The sequence below is a fragment of the Hyperolius riggenbachi genome, chromosome 3 (assembly GCF_040937935.1).
Source record: "Hyperolius riggenbachi isolate aHypRig1 chromosome 3, aHypRig1.pri, whole genome shotgun sequence".
NCBI lineage: Eukaryota > Metazoa > Chordata > Amphibia > Anura > Hyperoliidae > Hyperolius > Hyperolius riggenbachi.
Genome location: NC_090648.1, coordinates 7360727 through 7378943, shown reverse-complemented (window position 1 = coordinate 7378943; position 18217 = coordinate 7360727). Strand labels below are relative to the sequence as shown.

The 18217-nt window shown below is 45.5% G+C and overlaps 1 protein-coding gene across 1 annotated transcript in view; it reads left to right on the top strand.

The window, feature by feature from the left end:
- The first annotated feature begins 4789 nt into the window (after positions 1-4789).
- The window catches only part of FGF11 (fibroblast growth factor 11), a 60271-nt gene continuing 46843 nt past the window's right edge, over positions 4790-18217 (top strand). Inside the window, exons 1-2 of the mRNA XM_068273836.1 lie at positions 4790-5363; positions 9119-9229. Coding sequence (XP_068129937.1) covers positions 5171-5363; positions 9119-9229 — 304 coding nt within the window. The 5' untranslated portion in view covers positions 4790-5170. The remainder of the gene's footprint in view (positions 5364-9118; positions 9230-18217) is intronic.

The following is an 18217-nucleotide window of genomic DNA, read 5'->3' as shown; positions in this document are numbered from 1 at the left end:
TTCAGCTTGGTTGCTGTTATTGTTTACTGTGTACCATATTGCCTTGGTTGTGCCTATTCTTCACTAGAGCTAGTTTACTACAGTTGTCGTAGGTTTCTCTTTTTACAGATATTGCAACTTTACCGTAGAGTCTTTGAGTCATAGCCTATGGTATAATGAGCCTATACCAGAATTTAATGCAGTCATTTATTTAGACTCATGTTCTTCTCTTTAAAATAAATATTTTAAAACATATACAGGATCTTCTAAAAAAAATTAGCATATTGTGATAAAGTTCATTATTTTCTGTAATGTACTGATAAACATTAGACTTTCATATATTTTAGATTCATTACACACAACTGAAGTAGTTCAAGGCCTTTTTTGTTTTAATAATGATGATTTTGGCATACAGCTCATGAAAACCCAAAATTCCTATTTCAAAAAATTAGCATTTTTCATCCAACCAATAAAATAAAAGTGTTTTTAAAACAAAAAAGTCAATCTTCAAATAATTATGTTCAGTTATGCACTCCATATTTGGTCGTGAATCCTTTTGCAGAAATGACTGCTTCAATGCGGCGTGGCATGGAGGCAATCAGCCTGTGGCACTGCTCAGGTGTTATGGAGGCCCAGGATGCTTCGATAGCGGCCTTAAGCTCATCCAGAATGTTGGGTCTTGCATCTCTCAACTTTCTCTTCACAATATCCCACAGATTCTCTATGGGGTTCAAGTCGGGAGAGTTGGCAGGCCAATTGAGCACAGTAATACCATGGTCAGTAAACCATTTACCAGTGGTTTTGGCACTGTGAGCAGGTGCCAGGTCGTGCTGAAAAATGAAATCTTCATCTCCATAAAGCTTTTCAGCAGAACCGCCCGTGAAGAAAAAGCGATCACACTCGATTCTCTGCATCGATTGCGCTTTAGATCAATAGAATCTGGATTGATTGTGTAGGAGCATCTGCAGTCTTTTCTCAGCAGAGAGATAGCATCAGCTTAACTGCAGGATGGCTCTTTTGATATGTTAATGAGCAGGAACAAACCCTTGCCTTCAGGAAGCTAATCCCAGCAGGGGGCTATTCAAAACCTGCTCCCCCCCCCCAGACTGGCCGGAGCCACATAGGCAGAATAAGAAAGCATGGAGTTCAGGATTTTGAGCATGTTTAAGCAATACCGTTCAGGTGAGAAATGTGAAAGTTATATCATTCTATTTTGATATTAAATTGGGGCCACTGGCATAACCAGAACTCGGGGGATTCCACCGTTTTTTTAACCGGGCATGCAAACATGCCCAAGTTTGGTATCATATGAACTGGCCTAGTCTGAGAAATATGAATATGTGATGGTCATGTGTGTGCGGAAAGCGTAAGCTGAGATATGGCAAATGTCATATTTGGTGGGCATAGAGCACCCCTCCAGGGAGCTCACCGCCCCTGTCCAGCCCCAGGGCTGTACTTGAGGCTCCACCCAAAGGTGGGCATTGTTCAAAAGTGTTTGCCAGGGACCACTCCCTCAGTCCTCCAAATTCCACCTTCACGAAAGCACTCTGCCAGCCAGGGGACCATGTGGTTGGCGGCCATCTTGTCTGAGCTGAAACAAAGGACACATAGCTAGCGGCCATCTTGATCGGCCATCTTGTCGGAACTGAACAAAGGACATTTTCCAGTTGGCTTGGATTTTAAACTTTGCTGAACTGAACAAAAGGAACTCTACATGTTTTCCCAGAACTGACATATTTCCACAAACCCTAAGTATTTTCTCCTTTTTATTTCATACTGGCTATTACTGTTTTAATAATTGTTGATTTTAATAATTGTCTGTATATATTAATTATTTATATTGCTTTCAATAAACCGACGCTATCGTCAGTTGTTGTTCTAGCTACCCTATTATTCAGCACACACAGAAACTGATCCCAGGTCTCTGAAGAGACGCTACTATTGTTTGTTGTTGGCTAGACAGAATAGAGTGTGTTTTAAACATTTTTATTTGTAGATCTAGGCACAGACAGTCGGCGGGCTCCTCTGTCCCATGGTAACGGAGGTGGTGGCAGTTATACCCTGAACTAGTGTGTAAGTTATAATTACCTGTACCTCACAGGCTCCCTTCTGGTTTGTCTGCGGCCAATTCCCAACGGTTCCTGCGCATTGACTGCGACCAGAATTTGCACGATCCGTTTGCTGGCACCGTTTGGAAGGCCATTTGCGGTCTGACCACTAGGGCTCCTGTGATAGTTTACTATTAATATTATTTTAGAAATATACTTTGTTATAATTCTGTTTGTTTTCTAAGCACTGATATAACTTGTGGTTGTAGAGATATTACTCCACATGACCATTGTTCTTCATGGATGTTCGTTGTTTGTGGTAAAATGATATCCTTAATAAAAATGTATTGAAATTAAAAAGTTTTGTGCATTTTCATTTTTTTCAGTCCTTATATTGTTAGTGTTTTTGTTGCTGTCTGTGTCACTGCTAAGCTGATGTATAGTGTTGGGCCAAAATTTTCGTAATTTCACATTTCCTTAATTACGGATGCAAATGTTGCCGCTACGACACAAATTCGTAATTTCATAATTGCCATACAAACTGTAATTCAAAATTCCCTAAGCAAAATTTCAGTTTTGTAATTTCGCGTTTCGGTGCAAATTCGCGTTTAACACAAAAATTTGTAAAACGCAAATGGATGTAATTTAGTTTCTAATAGTAATTATGCACATTTAGGTAATGACTAAACTCAGGAGTCACTCATTGATTGCAATTACTGATAATGCAAAGGCCCCTGCACATGCTGTCGCTTTAAATGTATCAGAAGGCTCTATCTGCAGCCACTTCTAAGACAGGTGCTCTTTGCCATGGTGCATTTACCGGTCATGTTAAGACACTTGGTTTTGGGCCTTGCAATATCTGATAATGCAAAGATCTCTGCACGTGCTGTTGCATCGTAATTACAAATTCCCCATAAACGCCAAATTTTTGCGTAATTTTGTGAAATTCACAAAATTTTGATTACGGTCATAATTGTAATTTCACAAATTACACAAAAGTTTGCGTAATGGCAATTAGGTCATTACGCTCGTCATCACTACTGATGTATCCGGAGTATGCATGTAGTGGCTTTGTGATGTAATGCGTCTGTTGTAATGTGTAGTGATGGATGAACGTCACATTTTCGTATTCCGAATGCGTTTACAAATTTACTGTGAAAATGTGTGAATTGACCGCGACCAGCGAGCGCCTTAGACTTACATGGCAGGCAAATCTCTAAAACTTTCAGGGCATTTCTGCAGCCAGAATTTAAAAAAAAGGCAAAAACAGTGTACCTAAACCTGGACAGAGGCATGGCGGAGGGGGATCAAGTGTGAAATCAGCGCTAATAGATAGGTATTTTGTGCAAACGCTTTTTTAATGGTTATATTTAATATAAATTTTAATGGCCGCTAAATTTAGCAGTTAATAGTAAAGAATGCAGGGTATGGAAAGGAAAACACTGGGTACATGAGTCATTTAAAAAAAAAAAAAACTATTTTGGGAGAAAATTGATTTTAAAGTTTATATTTAAAGTGTGAGAAAGGGACTGAAACATAATTTAGTGGTTAATAGCAAAACCCCTGTACATGCTGGAAACGCCACATTTTCAGGGTATGTTAAGGAGGACAGGGGGAAACAAAAGGGGGGAAAACTTTTTTTTACAGCCGAGGCTCCGCATTCTGGCTATCCCAGCCTGCATGGGGGAAAAGGGGTTAAAGAGGCTTGGGAGGGAGAGGGGGACCCCACATCATTTTTTTTTTAATTATTATTCCCCTTCCTTGTGAGGGGTCAGTACAGGAAAAGAAGAGACACGGGACAGGATGGGAGGGGGGGGGGGGGGGTCATTGACAGAGGTGTGTATGAGGTGTCAGTGCAGGAATAGCAGAGACAAGGGGGGGGGGGTGCAGTGACCAGGGGCGTTGCTAGAATCCTAGGAGATCTGGGGCACTTTTGGATGCTCCAGATGAAAAATGGGTGTGGCCACATACACCGGATTTTGAGTGTGGTCATGGGTGGAGCCAAATTTACATGACCTAAACAGCGGTCTAAGTAGACCGGCCCAGCAAGATATTGGATGAAGCTCCCTCTCCATTAATACAAAAAAAAAAAAAAAAGTAAACTATCATTTAAATAGCCAGTGTCACTTTAACATAACTAAGCAGAGTCACCTGGCTTCTGTGCTGGCTGGTCTGGCTTTCTGCTGGGCGGGCTGGCCTGCTGCCAGGTTGTCTGCCAGTCCCCCCCCCCCCCCCCACAGCATTCCCTGACCTTCTAGTGGACCCCCTCCCCGGCTCCTACCCACGGCACTCCCGTTGAGGGACCACTGCTCCCAGCATGCCCACATAGAGGCACCACAGCACTCAGCATACCCTGATTGATGCACCACAGCACCCAGCATGCCCACCATTGAGGCACCACAGCTGACTGCCTGGGGCACATCCAGGGCATCCCAGAATAGATCCGGGGCACGTGCCATGGATCTTTGGGGCTAGCGACGCCCCTGGCAGTGACTGAGCTTTTTGTGTCACATTAGGTCAGCTGAGGAATATTTGCAATGATTAATGGCGGCGTTTAAATTGCATGTTATGACATGAAGCAATGCTTGTATGCGCTGTGTGTAGTAAGGTCATTCTCTATCTGGGTCACTCAATAACACTCTGGAATAATTTCTGAGTTACATTCATTAGTTGAGGACGGCTGGAGCGGTGGGTGGCGGAAGGGAGGGGGGGGGGGGTAATGAAGGATGAGGGAGGGGGTTGTAGTGGAGAAGGGAGGGGGAGCGAATCGCTGGAATGAGAATAGTAGACATGAACACATCAGACACGCGGGAGATCGCAGCTCGATTCAGTTGACTGTAGTGGATAATGGGGCAGACCGGCCGTCATCTCCAGCAGACAGCACAGAGCTCGCTGTATATGTCATAGAATGAGGATACGAAGCCCGGCATCCTACAAGGGAAGAATGACGGCTACGGGATCTACGTGTGGCAGCGTGGAGGAGACCGGACTGAACATCGACAGCTGGTGGATTACAAATGTGAACACAGGTGGGAAATGCAACAGAAGGTCCGGAGTCTAGAGGAATTCTATTCCAGAACACATGGCTTCCCCGGACAGGTGACAAACACATCCAAGGACCACTGGTGGCTTAGAGGACTGACATGGCTGCTTTGGCCAGTTCATTAATCAGACAGAGACGAGAAGTGAAAGATTCTGGAGGATCCCGCCCTGCACCCCCCCAGAGAAAAGTCTGTCCAAGGGGAACCAAATCCCTGTGCCAAAAACAGATCCTCTTCCTGGTCTCCAAAGTGCGTCTGTGCAGCAGCCGGAGAGGAGCCATCGACAAAGACCCTGGTAAGTATTAAAGTCACTCTGTCCAAAACAGTAAGTAGGGGACATTGATATAATGACCAAAACTACATATAAGTACATGTACCCCATCCCGTCCTGTATCTCTGCTATGCCTGTCCTGTCCCCCCCCACCCTACATCCTGTATCTCTGCTACTCCTCTACTGACCCCCCATCCCGTCCCGTATCTCTGCTACTCCTCTACTGACCCCCCATCCCATCCTGTATCTCTGCTATTCCCGTCCTTACCCCCCATCCCGTCCTCTATCTCTGCTATTCCTCTACTGACCCACCATCCCGTCCTGTATCTCTGCTATTCCTGTACTAACCCCCCATCCCGTCATGTATCTCTGCTATTCCTCTACTGACCCCCCATCCAGTCCTGTATCTCTGCTATTCCTCTACTGACCCCCCATCCAGTCCTGTATCTCTGCTATTCCTGTACTAACCCCCCATCCCGTCCTGTATCTCTGCTATTCCTCTACTGACCCCCCATCCAGTCCTGTATCTCTGCTATTCCTCTACTGACCCCCCATCCAGTCCTGTATCTCTGCTATTCCTGTACTAACCCCCCATCCCGTCCTGTATCTCTGCTATTCCTGTACTAACCCCCCATCCCGTCCTGTATCTCTGCTATTCCTCTACTGACCCCCCATCCAGTCCTGTATCTCTGCTATTCCTCTACTGACCCCCCATCCAGTCCTGTATCTCTGCTATTCCTGTACTAACCCCCCATCCCGTCCTGTATCTCTGCTATTCCTGTACTAACCCCCCATCCCGTCCTGTATCTCTGCCATTCCTCTACTGACCCCCCCATCCAGTCCTGTATCTCTGCTATTCCTCTACTGACCCCCCATCCTGTCCTGTATCTCTGCTATTCCTCTACTGACCTCTCGCATGCAGCTCTGTCACTGCCCCCCCTATCCCGTCCTGTTTGTGGGCAGTCAGCGCTTAGAAGGAAGAAATAGCTTATTTTTGACAAATATAAATTGAATGATCTGATCTCTAAAGTGGTTACTATACACTCACTGACCATTGTGTGTTAAGTTCACCTTGTTGGTTCTGGGTTGGACCCTTTCTTGCCTTCAGACCTGCATTGGTTCTTCAAGGTGGTGGAGAGATTTTGGTCCATATTACATAATAACATCATGTAGTTGCTGCAGATTTGTTGGTTGTGCATCCATGATATGAATCTCCCTTTTCATCACATCCCAAAGGTGCTGATGGGGGACCTGGTGAGTGAAGGCCATTGGAGCACAATGGACTCATTTTCATGTTCCAGAAACAAGCATGAGATTATGTGGGCTTTGTAACACGGTGTATTATCCTGCTGGAAGGAGACATCCTTTAAGATTTTTACGACAGGGGTCCTTTTTTTTTGACAAGGAGTGAAAATATTACCTAAGAAAAAAAGTCTGGAGAAAACGTTAATTGCATACGGGCCCATGGGTCATATACGGCATACGGGCCCATGGGTCATATACGGCATACGGGCCCATGGGTCATATACCGCATACGGGCCCATGGGTCATATACGCCATATGGGCATACGGGCCCATGGGTTATATACGGCATACGGGCCCATGGGCCATACACAATTCACTTTTTCTTCTGAGTTTTCTCCCAGGTGATATCTTCAAACTTGGCAATAAAATGCCTTTTACACCCACCAGAGACAGGGGCGTAGCAATAGGGGGTGCAGAGGTTGCGACCGCATTGGAGCCCTTGGGCCAGAGGGCCCTCCCTCATCTACAGTATTAGCTCTCTATTGGTCCTGTGCTGGTAATAATCACTTCTATAGATACTTTAAATAGTGGTAATCAGTAACAAACTGCTCCCCATTGGCAGGTTTTGGTGCGTCGTATCAATTGTTATGTATAGAGTGCTGGGAGGCCCCATTGTAAAACTGCATCGGGGCCCACAGTTCCGTGGCTTCCGCCACTGACCAGAGAGCAAGAAAATACTTAAAATAATCTTGATAACACTTTTTAACCTACCTTTTGTCACATTTTCATTTGCAAAGTGCGGAAAAATTAGTCTAAATAGAAGGTGAAAAATGATCTCCCAGGAGAAAGCTCGGGTGAAGAAGTGAATTGAATAATGCCCGTGTGTTGTGTGTTCAGAGATGTTATTCTGCACTCACTTCTGCACATCAGTGTAATAACCAATAACTTTCATTGTATATCAAATTGGGCAGATGGTTTATCGATATGTTATACCCTATCAAATACTAATAGTTAATAGTACAAAAGTCAGATTAAGAGCAGTACAAAAATAAACCTAGGCCAATAAGTGGAGCTGATGAACAGTGATGTGCACGAATTTCACATAATCTTGCATCATAATTTCCAATAACGATGTAAAATCATAATGCACAATTTCTGTAATAATAGAATAAATGAATTACAAAAATTGTAATTCATTTTAATTATGACCTAAAGGGACCCCAAGCAGTCAATAAAAATGAAATTGATACTTACCTGGGGCTTCCTCCAGGCCACCGTAGGCGGCGAGGTCCCCCGGCGTCCTCCTGGCTCCTCTCCCGATCCCGCTGGTGGCTCCGTTACCGGCGACTTTGGGGCTGAAGGTCATCCGTACACTTCCTGGACGGGACGCTCGCATAACGCCGGCCGCTAAGCGTCCTCACGCCGGCCAGCATGACAGTCCAGTGCATGCGCAGTTCAGAGTAAGAAAACAGCGCATGCGCAGGACTGTCACGCCAGCCAGCGTGATCATGTGGAGCGTCCCCATTCAGGAAATGTAAGGCTGACCTTCAGCCTGAGAGTCACCAGTAACAGATCCACCAGCGGGTCCGGGAGAGGAGCCAGGAGGACGCTGGGGGATCTCGCAGCCTACGGTGGGCTTGAGGAAGCTCAAGGTAAGTACCAATTTCATTTTTAATGACTGTTCAGTGTCGATTTAGATCGATTCTATCCAATCGGGATTCGATCTATCGCGTGAACGATTTTCATTGCAAACTAGCCAAAATCGATCACACGATCGATCGAATCCCGATTGGACATGTCGGATTGAATCGATCTAATCTAATTTGATCCAATCGAATTCAATTGATCGTGCCTGGAAGTGAACGGTGTAGAGGGGGCTTTAGGAGGACTGCAGCCTCTTGTTTGAGTAGAGATGGCCCTTAGTGACTGTTGGATTTTAGAGTAGTCTTGTATGCAACTTCTTGTCATTTTTGTGGGTACTCGATGTTGTTTTTATCTGGTAATTTATGCAAATGTTTCTAGTATATGTAATCTTTGGGATAAATAAAGATAATTATTTTGTATGCACCCAAGAGGCAATCTTTATCTAGCTTGTTCCCGCATTTGTTGGCAGGGAGCGTACAAATGTAACTGATATAAGCAGTATATATTGTTTGCAGAGCACTATTTCTCTAGTCTATTCCTCGTTCAGCCCCCAGTATTCAGAGTTGTTACACTAAATAACAGTAATTGTGTCTTCCTGTACTGACCCGCTGTATAGTTCCCATTACGCCTGCGTTCTGTGCGGTTCCTAGCTCTCCCGCCCGCTCCCTCCGCCTGAACTGTGTCATTGAGGATTGGGCCGCTCTAGTTGAGCTGTCGGGATAATGGATTGAATAGTTTGTCTCTGGAGACAGTGAGATGAAGGAAAAGAGGTCAGGGGTATAGAGAAGATAGAAACACAGCATGATTAGTCAGAGGGGGGAGAGGAGGGGGGAGAGGAGGGGGATCCAGCAGTTTTTTTCTTATGAGATTTTTATGACTTTCTCTTGCAGAGCCGCAGCTGAAGGGAATAGTGACCCGGTTGTTGAGTCGGATGGGATATTACCTGCAGTATCTTCCTGACGGGACTGTGTCTGGGACCACCGAGGAGAGCAGCCCATACAGTAAGTGTATACACAGCCCTGGAGGCCAATTACTGATGATGACAAACAAGAAGTGAGGCCAAAATGTGAGCTGCTAAAGTGTAAGAACAGCATCTTTATAAAATAACAATTCTGTGAAATAAACTCCATAAGAACTCTATGCTGGGAGGAGGAGGAGGAGGAGGCGGGGCACGTGGAGTGGGAGGGGGATGTGGAACATGAATGCCGCATAGGAAAGTTGGCCTAGAAGCATAAAAATACTGCCTTGGGAGTTGGTACAAAAATCTTCCGACTCCAACTCAGACTCCTCAGTTTATGATGAAACATCCAACACTGACTCTGGGTACCCAAAATAACTTTGACTCCTCGACTCTGACTCCTTAGTCTAATACTTACCATGGCTGTGAATTTTGTACAAAATCATCCGACTTCAATCCCTCAGTTTATGAAATCACCGACTACGGCTCCAACTCGGGGTACCTAAAATTGCTCTGACTCCGACTCCTCGACTCCGACTCTACAGCCCTGCTTGGGACTCCATAGGATGTGGATACAGAATATCAAAATACTACTACCACCACCCACCAGTATTGCTCGGATACCACTTTTCACTATCTGGATCCTGATACCCCTCTATCCGATCCGGGTCGGATATCTGGATCAAAAATTTTCCGATCCGAAGGATTCGGATATCCGGATAGTCAGAATCAGAATCAGAATCCAGTTTATTTCGCCAAGCCTGACTGGGTCATGCCCGGAATTGGATTCGGCACAAAAACAGAGAAATCAGCGGCACAAAAAGGTAACAACAGAGACATTAAAACAACCATGACAACTTACAACAAGAACAGTAGTAGATGTACGCTAAAAAGTGTGGCATTACAGAATTAGGCAGTAATAAGACAGGGGTGGCATGAAAAACAAAAAAACAAAAACGCACAGACAGTGGATGGCCTATCACTCATATCAGTGGACCATATGATCTGCCTGCCGGCCTGAGGGAGGGAGCCAGTGAATAGAGTTCAAGAGTTTAACGGCAGCAGGGAAGAAGGAGTTCATATGTCTGCAATGGCGTAGCTAAGGAGCTGTGGGCCCTGATGCAAGTATTACAATGGGGCCCCCCCAAGCACTTTATACATAACAATTGATATGGCACACCAAAACCTGCCAATGGCAACTACAGTGTCAGAGGTGCAAGAAGGGGATGGGGAGCAGCTTGTTAATGATTACCACTATTCAAAATATCTATAGAGGTGATTATTATGAGAATAGGAACAATAGAGAGCTAATACTAAAGTTGAGGGAGGGCCCTTTGGGGCCCCTCTGGCCCAAGGGCCCCGATGCGGTCGCAACCTCTGCAACCCCTATTGCTACGCCCCTGTATGTCTGGTTGTCTTGGTGGAAATGGTCTGTAGCCTTCTTCCGGATGGGAGCACTTTAAAGTATCGGTTGCCTGGGTGTGAGCGGTCATTAGCGATCCTTTGTGCTCTGGAACGCAGTCTGGAGTTGTAGAGGAGGTCCAGTGAGGGGAGTGGTTTCCCAATGATTCTCTCCGCTGACCTGATGACCCTCTGAAGCTTGTATTTGTCCCTGTTTGAGGATCCGGCATACCACACCAGGCAGGGGCACCTCTAGCCATGTTATCACTCCAGGCGAGAAAATCTGTGGCGCCCCCACCCCCATGGCCCCCTTTCATGAAAATAATCGTAATGCGGCACGTTTCACCAGGAAATAATCATAATGCGACAGCGTTTCATCAGAAAATTTGCAATGCGGGCAGTGTTTCACCAGAAAATACACGTAATGTAAGGCTGCAGAAGTGAGCTTACGGGCTGTGGGCCAGTAAACTGACACGGCCTGTTCACCACCTGGGGACACAACATCTGGCGGGGGTGACCACGGTCCCCCCTGCACAGCACTTATGCCCGCCTGGTTGGCCTGGCACCCTCTACAATGGGTCAGAAGGAGGCACAAAGGGGGACAGAAGGAGTCACAGGGGGACTAAAGGAGGCACATGGGGACAGAGGAAGGCGCAGGGGACTGAGGTGGCACATGGGGACTGAAGAGGCACATGGAGACAGAAGGAGGCACAAAGGGATACAGAAGGAGGCATAGGAGGACAGAAGGAGGCAGAGTGGGACTAAAGGAGGAACAGGGGGCAGAGGTAGCACAAGGGGACAAATAAAGGCAAAGGGGACATAAGGAGGCACAGGGGGACAGAAGGAGGCACAAAGGGCACAGAAGGGGGCAGAGATGGCACAAAGGAGGAAAGAAGGATGCACAAGGCACAGAGGTGTCAGCTGCCTGCAACTTACGCTAAGTAGATTCAGCAGAAGCAAGTAATAGAACAGCCACAGGGGTGGGGCTTAATCTTGGGTGGGGCTTAATTTGGGGCGGGGCTTAATTCTGCAACATGGCACCCCCCAGGACCAATGGCACTCCAGGCAATGGCCTGTACTGCCTATGCCTAGAGGCGCCCCTGACACCAGGATAGAGGTGCAGATGACGGATTCTATAGTGGCAGAGTAGAAGTTTGACATGAGCTCCTGTGCCATCCCGAACTTCCTCAGTTGGCGAAGAAAGAAGAGTCTCTGCTGGGCCTTTCTCTGTGTGGTGCTCGTGTGAGTCTTCCAGCTCAGGTCCCTGGAGATCTGGGTACCGAGGAGGCGGACACTAGATACCCTTTCCACCTCAGTGCCTTCGATGAAGATTGGAGGTGGGGTGGGGCCTGCTTCCTGAAGTCAATAACCAACTCAACGGTTTGGGCTGTGTTGAGGACCAGCCTGTTTTCCTTGCACCAACGACAAACTCTGTCGACTTGTTGACGATAGTCTTGCTCATCATTTTTGGTCACAAGACCGATGATGGTGGTGTCATCCGCGAATTTGACGACCTTGACCGAGTCTGCTGTGGATCTGCAGTTGTTGGTGTAGAGGGAAAACAGGATTGGCGACAGGACGCAGCCCTGTGGGGCACCTGTGTTAGTAGACCTTGCTTGGGAGGAGATCTTGCCCAGCTTGACGACTTGTGATCTGTTGGTCAGGAAGTCCGTGATCCAGTGGCGTAGGGACGAGTGGACGAGTAGTAAACCGGAAGTGGCCTTTAAATATGTTTTTAAGGGTATATGAGGCATGTAGCTTCATTATTTTGCAAAGGGCCCTCCCTTCCTCCTCCCTCCTCCTCCGGAGGAGGATGTTGTCTTCCAGGAATTTGTAGGATGTCAAAAGCACACTCACATACCTTGGCCAGGAATCGCACCCAGGTCAACTGCTTGGAGGGCAGCTCTCCTCACCACTATACCACCAGTGGCCGGGAATCAATCCCAGGTCAACTAACGTTACAGGCTGAAGCCAGCCATTTCACTCATCTCTTCAACCTCAAGAAAGTCCCAGGAGTAGTCTTAGCTACCGTAATATCTATGTTACGGCAGGGCCCTTATTATACTTTCCCTTACAGGGCTATGGAAACCATTTTGTTCATGCGATAAAGCGAGGTGCAAAAATGAAATCATGCCTAGCAGAGGAGGGTTTCAATCCATCAACCCCTTACCCCTGGGTTATGGGCCCAGCACACTCCTGCTGCGCCACTCTGCAGTCTGCTTACATTTGTATACAATCTTCTAGTTTAAGGAGGGTACATTAGTTCCTTTCACAAAACACAAGGCCATCCCTGGGTGGGCTTGAGTCACCAACCTTTCGGTTAACAGCCAAATGCACTAACCAATTATGCCACAAGGACTGTGTATGTAGTTGCTGCTAAATGGCTATCTGGGGTTCTCTTCGGACAACTGGTGAACACAAAAGGCAAGGCCATCCCTAGCAGGAAGGGTTGCATGGCCACCTAGCTTTTCATCCTTCCCACCCTTGCCCTGGAATCTTCCAGACTTCAAATTGCTGTCCTTTGCTGTGTGTTACACCAGCATCATCCAGGGGGGCACATGATCTTTCTGATTCTGAAGTCTTGAATTGAATCTTGTAAGCAGTTTCACCACGGAGCAGATAAAAATGGCACACAGCTCTGCCGGAGTATTATGGCGCGACCACTCAAGTACATGAAAAACCATAAAATATAATGTTTAACAAAGAAATGATGGCGCACAGCCGCACACACCTGCCTGAGGGCTGTAATTATGGCGCAGTGTGATGCCGCTACGATCAAGGCAGTTAACAATAGGAAGAACTGATACTTTTTACTGTATATAAGAGAGCATTACTATCCTGACTATGAGATGAATGCACCTGTATTTATCTGTTTTACCTCCTAGCTGTTAGATTGTACTGGGGTCACGTTTCTCATGTTTTGCAGCCGGGAGAGAAGTTTTGTGCTCATTTAGTGCCTAATTATGTGCATGGAGTAATAGAGGGGTCATTAATTATCCTGCTGGCCTCTGATGTGAGATTAATTACAGCCGACAAACTTCCTGAAGCCGATCATAAAATAACACACAGGCAACACTCTACATTGTGTAATGGCAATATTGGGGTGGTGTGTGTTTGTGTGTGTGGGGGGGGGGGGGGGGGGGGAGTGAAAAAAAATGTAAAACTGACTGGGGGATCCCCTGACACAGCTATACTCACCCCATCCCCGGGTATTGGAGCGAGTAATGAGCAGAGGTGCAGGTTGCAGCATAGCTCCCCTGAGGAAGGTAATTTAGGCACCAGGAAGCTTCAAGGGGCACTATGGCGAAAAATTGTAAAATTTAGAATATGTGCAGACATATACACATAAGAAGTACACTTCTTACAGAGTAAAATGAGCCATAAATTACTTTTCTCCTATGTTGCTGTCACTTACAGTAGGTAGTAGAAATCTGACAGAAGTGACATGTTTTGGACTAGTCCATATCTTTATAGGGGATTCTCAGGGATATATTTATTTTCAAAAGCACTTAGTGAATGGCAGTTGCTCTTTCCAACTGTCAAAAATCTGTGTAGCGAGCAGGGAAGCTGGCCAGCATCCTTTTTTTAATCCTTTCTAGGGAATATCTTTATAAAGAATAAAAGCCTTGCTGAGAATCCCCTATGAAGAGATGGACTAGTCCAAAACCTGTCGCTTCTGTCAGATTTCTACTACCTACTGTAAGTGACAGCAACATAGGAGAAAAGTAATGTATGGCTCATTTTACTCTGGAAAAAACGTACTTCTTATTTGTCTGTTTGCTCATGTTTAACATGTTACAATTTTTCATCATAGTGCCCCTTGTAGTAAAAGGGGTGTTGCATAGACTGCATCTTATTTAAGTACTGGTGGCGCCCAAGAAATAACAGACGCGAACAGACGGGCCGGTCACTGGTAGCTGCGCGGACCGAAGTAGCACATACGGCGGGATAGAGGATCCGAGCGGGACGCTGCAGCATCTTCACCCGCTACACACTAGCAGATGGGCATTGGGCAGCAGTATATGTGACAAGCCATATATTTATCGTAAGCACAAGTCTGTTTGTGCCCAGAGGCAAACGTTAACAGTTGTATGCTATGTGAATTTTTATGTATTTTATTGAGATCTTAATTTGGATTAAAAGGAGCCTCAAGAGAGGTTAAGAATTTCCACAAGTGTCGTTGAATGTCATTGTGAGTTACACCATATGCACATGATCCACCTGCAACTATAGGTGGTGGGCTACATCTGGTGAGCATCTAGTGCAGGGGTAGGGAACCTATGGCTCAGGAGGCAGATGTGGCTCTTATGAAGGCTGCATCTGGCTCATAGACAAATCAGTAGGGGATGATTCACTAAGCTACACTGCTCAAGCTCACGCTACCCCCAAAACTAACACCTGCTCCAATTATCCCAGTCTGGACCCTGTCAGGTCCAGTGACTTTGTAGAATAAGATCTTTGCACTTTGATTGGCCCAATAGGCTGCCTGATAGGCAGCCTATTAGGCCAAAGTGTGGGGATCTCATCCTACAAAGTGAATCTAACCCCAAGTCAGCTAGCTAATTGTACAAGCTGTTAGTTGGTATTTCTCCTGCCTCTCAGGGAAACTGCTGATGTTGCTGAAACCCAACAGAAGCTGAAGATGTGTCTGACACTTCCACTGCCCGGCGAATTAACTGTATACACATTACCATCGCAACAGGGACTTGAGCCCTACTGTCCCTCAATTCACCAGAGGAGAGTTAGTAAGCGATAAAAGGTCGGTATTTTATCTCATGCAGTATTTTAACACTTTGTTTGCAATTCACCACTGTGAGAGGAGAGAGAGAAGAGTGTTCGGTAGCAGGCGTTAATGGAGCGATATGGATGCGATAATGGTGCGATATGGATGCGATAAACTGTCGATAGTTATGCGGTGTTAATGATTTGCATGCGATACTTTGCCTCTCTGGATGCTGGAAGTAAAGGATTGTGGGTAGAAGGAGGAGGTTATTACCAGCATGTGACTGCAGAGGGTTTCCCTCCCTGTTTTTTGACCCTCTCCTTCCATTACAAATCCCCCCCTCCGTTCTGCATAGTAAGCATACTAAGCAATATTAAGCATTTACAATATAAGTGGATGGGTGAAACGGAGGAGGTATTTGGATACATTTTCACACTCGCTCCTGATGAAAAATTTATCCAGTTTCGCCCATCCACTTAACATTATAAATGCTTAATATTGCTTAATATGCTTAACCACTTTCCCTCCCCCGGGACGAGTAATTATGTCCCTGCAAAATGCCACAACTCTGTGCAGGGGCGTAGGTACTATGTCCCTCCCGCCGCATCCCCCCGCTTAATACGCCCCCCCCCCCCCCCCGCGCTCGGTACAGCCGCTCATTGCTGCCGATCGCCCGCCGCTAGATCAATTAATGGGAAAACAAATCCCATTCATTGATCTAATTCCCTGTGTGAATGGCTGCATTCATGAATCCCATCCACGTAGTGCTTCCATTTCTGTACTAACAGTATGGAGCTGAACTCACCACTGAGGACATCTTGTGGCCAAATTGTAATATTACATCCCCCCTTTTTTCTTTTTTTTCAGTTTATCATCCCTAGTTACCTTTTTTTTTTTAATTCACCCCTGACCTCCCACACTCCCCTAAAGTTTCCATTTTTTTAAATTACAAATAAAAAAAATATACATAAATAGTTACCTTAGGGACTGAACTTTTTTAATATGTATACAAAAACTGTATACTACAATTACTTTATAAATTATGGGCTTGTAATAGGGACAGACGCAAAACTGAAAAAATGCACCTTTATTTCCAAATAAAATATTGCCGCCATACATTGTACTAGGGAAAACATTTAAACGTTGCAATAACTGACACAAATGGGCAAATACATGGGGCCTGATTCACAAAGTGGTGCTAAGTTAGCACGCTGGTGAAAAGCCCTTTATCACGCCTAAACTCAGTTTAGGCGTGATAAGTTTAGGCGTGATAAGTTTAGGTGTGATAAGTTTAGGCGTGATAAGTTTAGGCATGATAAGTTTAGGCGTGATAAGTTTAGGCGTGATAAGTTTAGGTGTGATAAGTTTAGGTGTGATAAGTTTAGGTGTGATAAGTTTAGGCGTGATAAGTTTAGGCGTGATAAGTTTAGGTGTGATAAGTTTAGGCATGATAAGTTTAAGCACCAACTGCGTTAGCACCGCAGTGCACAGCTGATCAAAAGTTTTGCGCTAGCAAAGTCTGGTGCACTTCGCATAGAGTTTAATGGCGCTGCTTTGTGTGCGGCACTTTGCACGCTATCTACACTTATCTAAACTTAGCATGCCTAAACTTATCACACCTAAACTTATCACACCTAAACTTATCATGCCTAAACTGGCTTTTCACCAGCGTGGTGCAATGGTTATCATGGCTAAAGTCTCTAACTGAGTTATCACCGCTTTGTGAATCAGGCCCAATGTGTGGATTTTAATTACGGTAGCATGTTTTATTTTGAAACTGTAATCGCCGAAAACTGAGAAATAATGAATTTATTCCCATTAAAACTGAGTTAGAATAAAATAATTCTTAGCAAAAAGTACCATCCAAAGAAAGCCTAATCAGTGGCGAAAAAAACAAGATATAGATTGTTTCTTTGTGATAAGTAGTAATAAAGTTCAGCCCTTCGGTAACGGGGGGGCAGTTGAAGATATAGATTTCACGTATAGCCCCTTACATTTTATACTGTACTGCCAGTGATGTTATCGTGACCTTCACAATTTAGAAAGCGTAAGAGACTCAGGTCTTGGGATACTGTCTAGGTGCTTCTTATGATAGCACAAGCCCTGCTGGGAAGTGTCCTCTTGTGAGAAGTGAGGTGTGTGTGTGTGTGTGTGGGGGGGGGGGGGGGGTTTGTGAGGGGAATTTCTCTCCATCCACAGATCACCACGTCCTCTGCTGGTGTGTATGGATGGTCTTCAGCAAGGGTTTAGAGCACTGCCCAATAGGTAATGGAGCGATCAAATAAGCTCTCTTGCCACAGCTAATTTTCCCACAGATGCTACCCATTTGTCACTCACTGCTGAGATAAGTAGTCAGAACACCACACAAATGTTATAATCGTTCATTTTTCTGAATGTTCATAGAAGTCTTTGGGCCTGATTCACAAAGCGGTGCTAACAGTTAGCACGCTGGTGAAAAGCCCTTTATCATGCCTAAACTCAGTTTAGGCATGATAAGTTTAGGTGTGATGAGTTTAGGCATGGTAAGTTTAGGTGTGATAAGTTTAGGCATGATAAGTTTAAGCACCAACTGCGTTAGCACCGCAGTGCACAGCTGATCAAAAGTTTTGCGCTAGCAAAGTCTGGTGCACTTCGCATAGAGTTTAATGGCGCTGCTTTGTGTGCGGGACTTTGCACGCTATCTACACTTATCTAAACTTAGCATGCCTAAACTTATCAAACCTAAACTTATCACACCTAAACTGTCTTTTCACCAGCGTGGTGCAATGGTTATCATGCCTAAAGTCTCTAACTGGGTTAGCACCGCTTTGTGAATCGAGCCCTTTGAGCTTCTTCTCGGTGATCTCCTATTTGTTCTGCCACCTGCTGGTGTCTTGTTAGAACTTCCACATTCATGTACGGTGCACC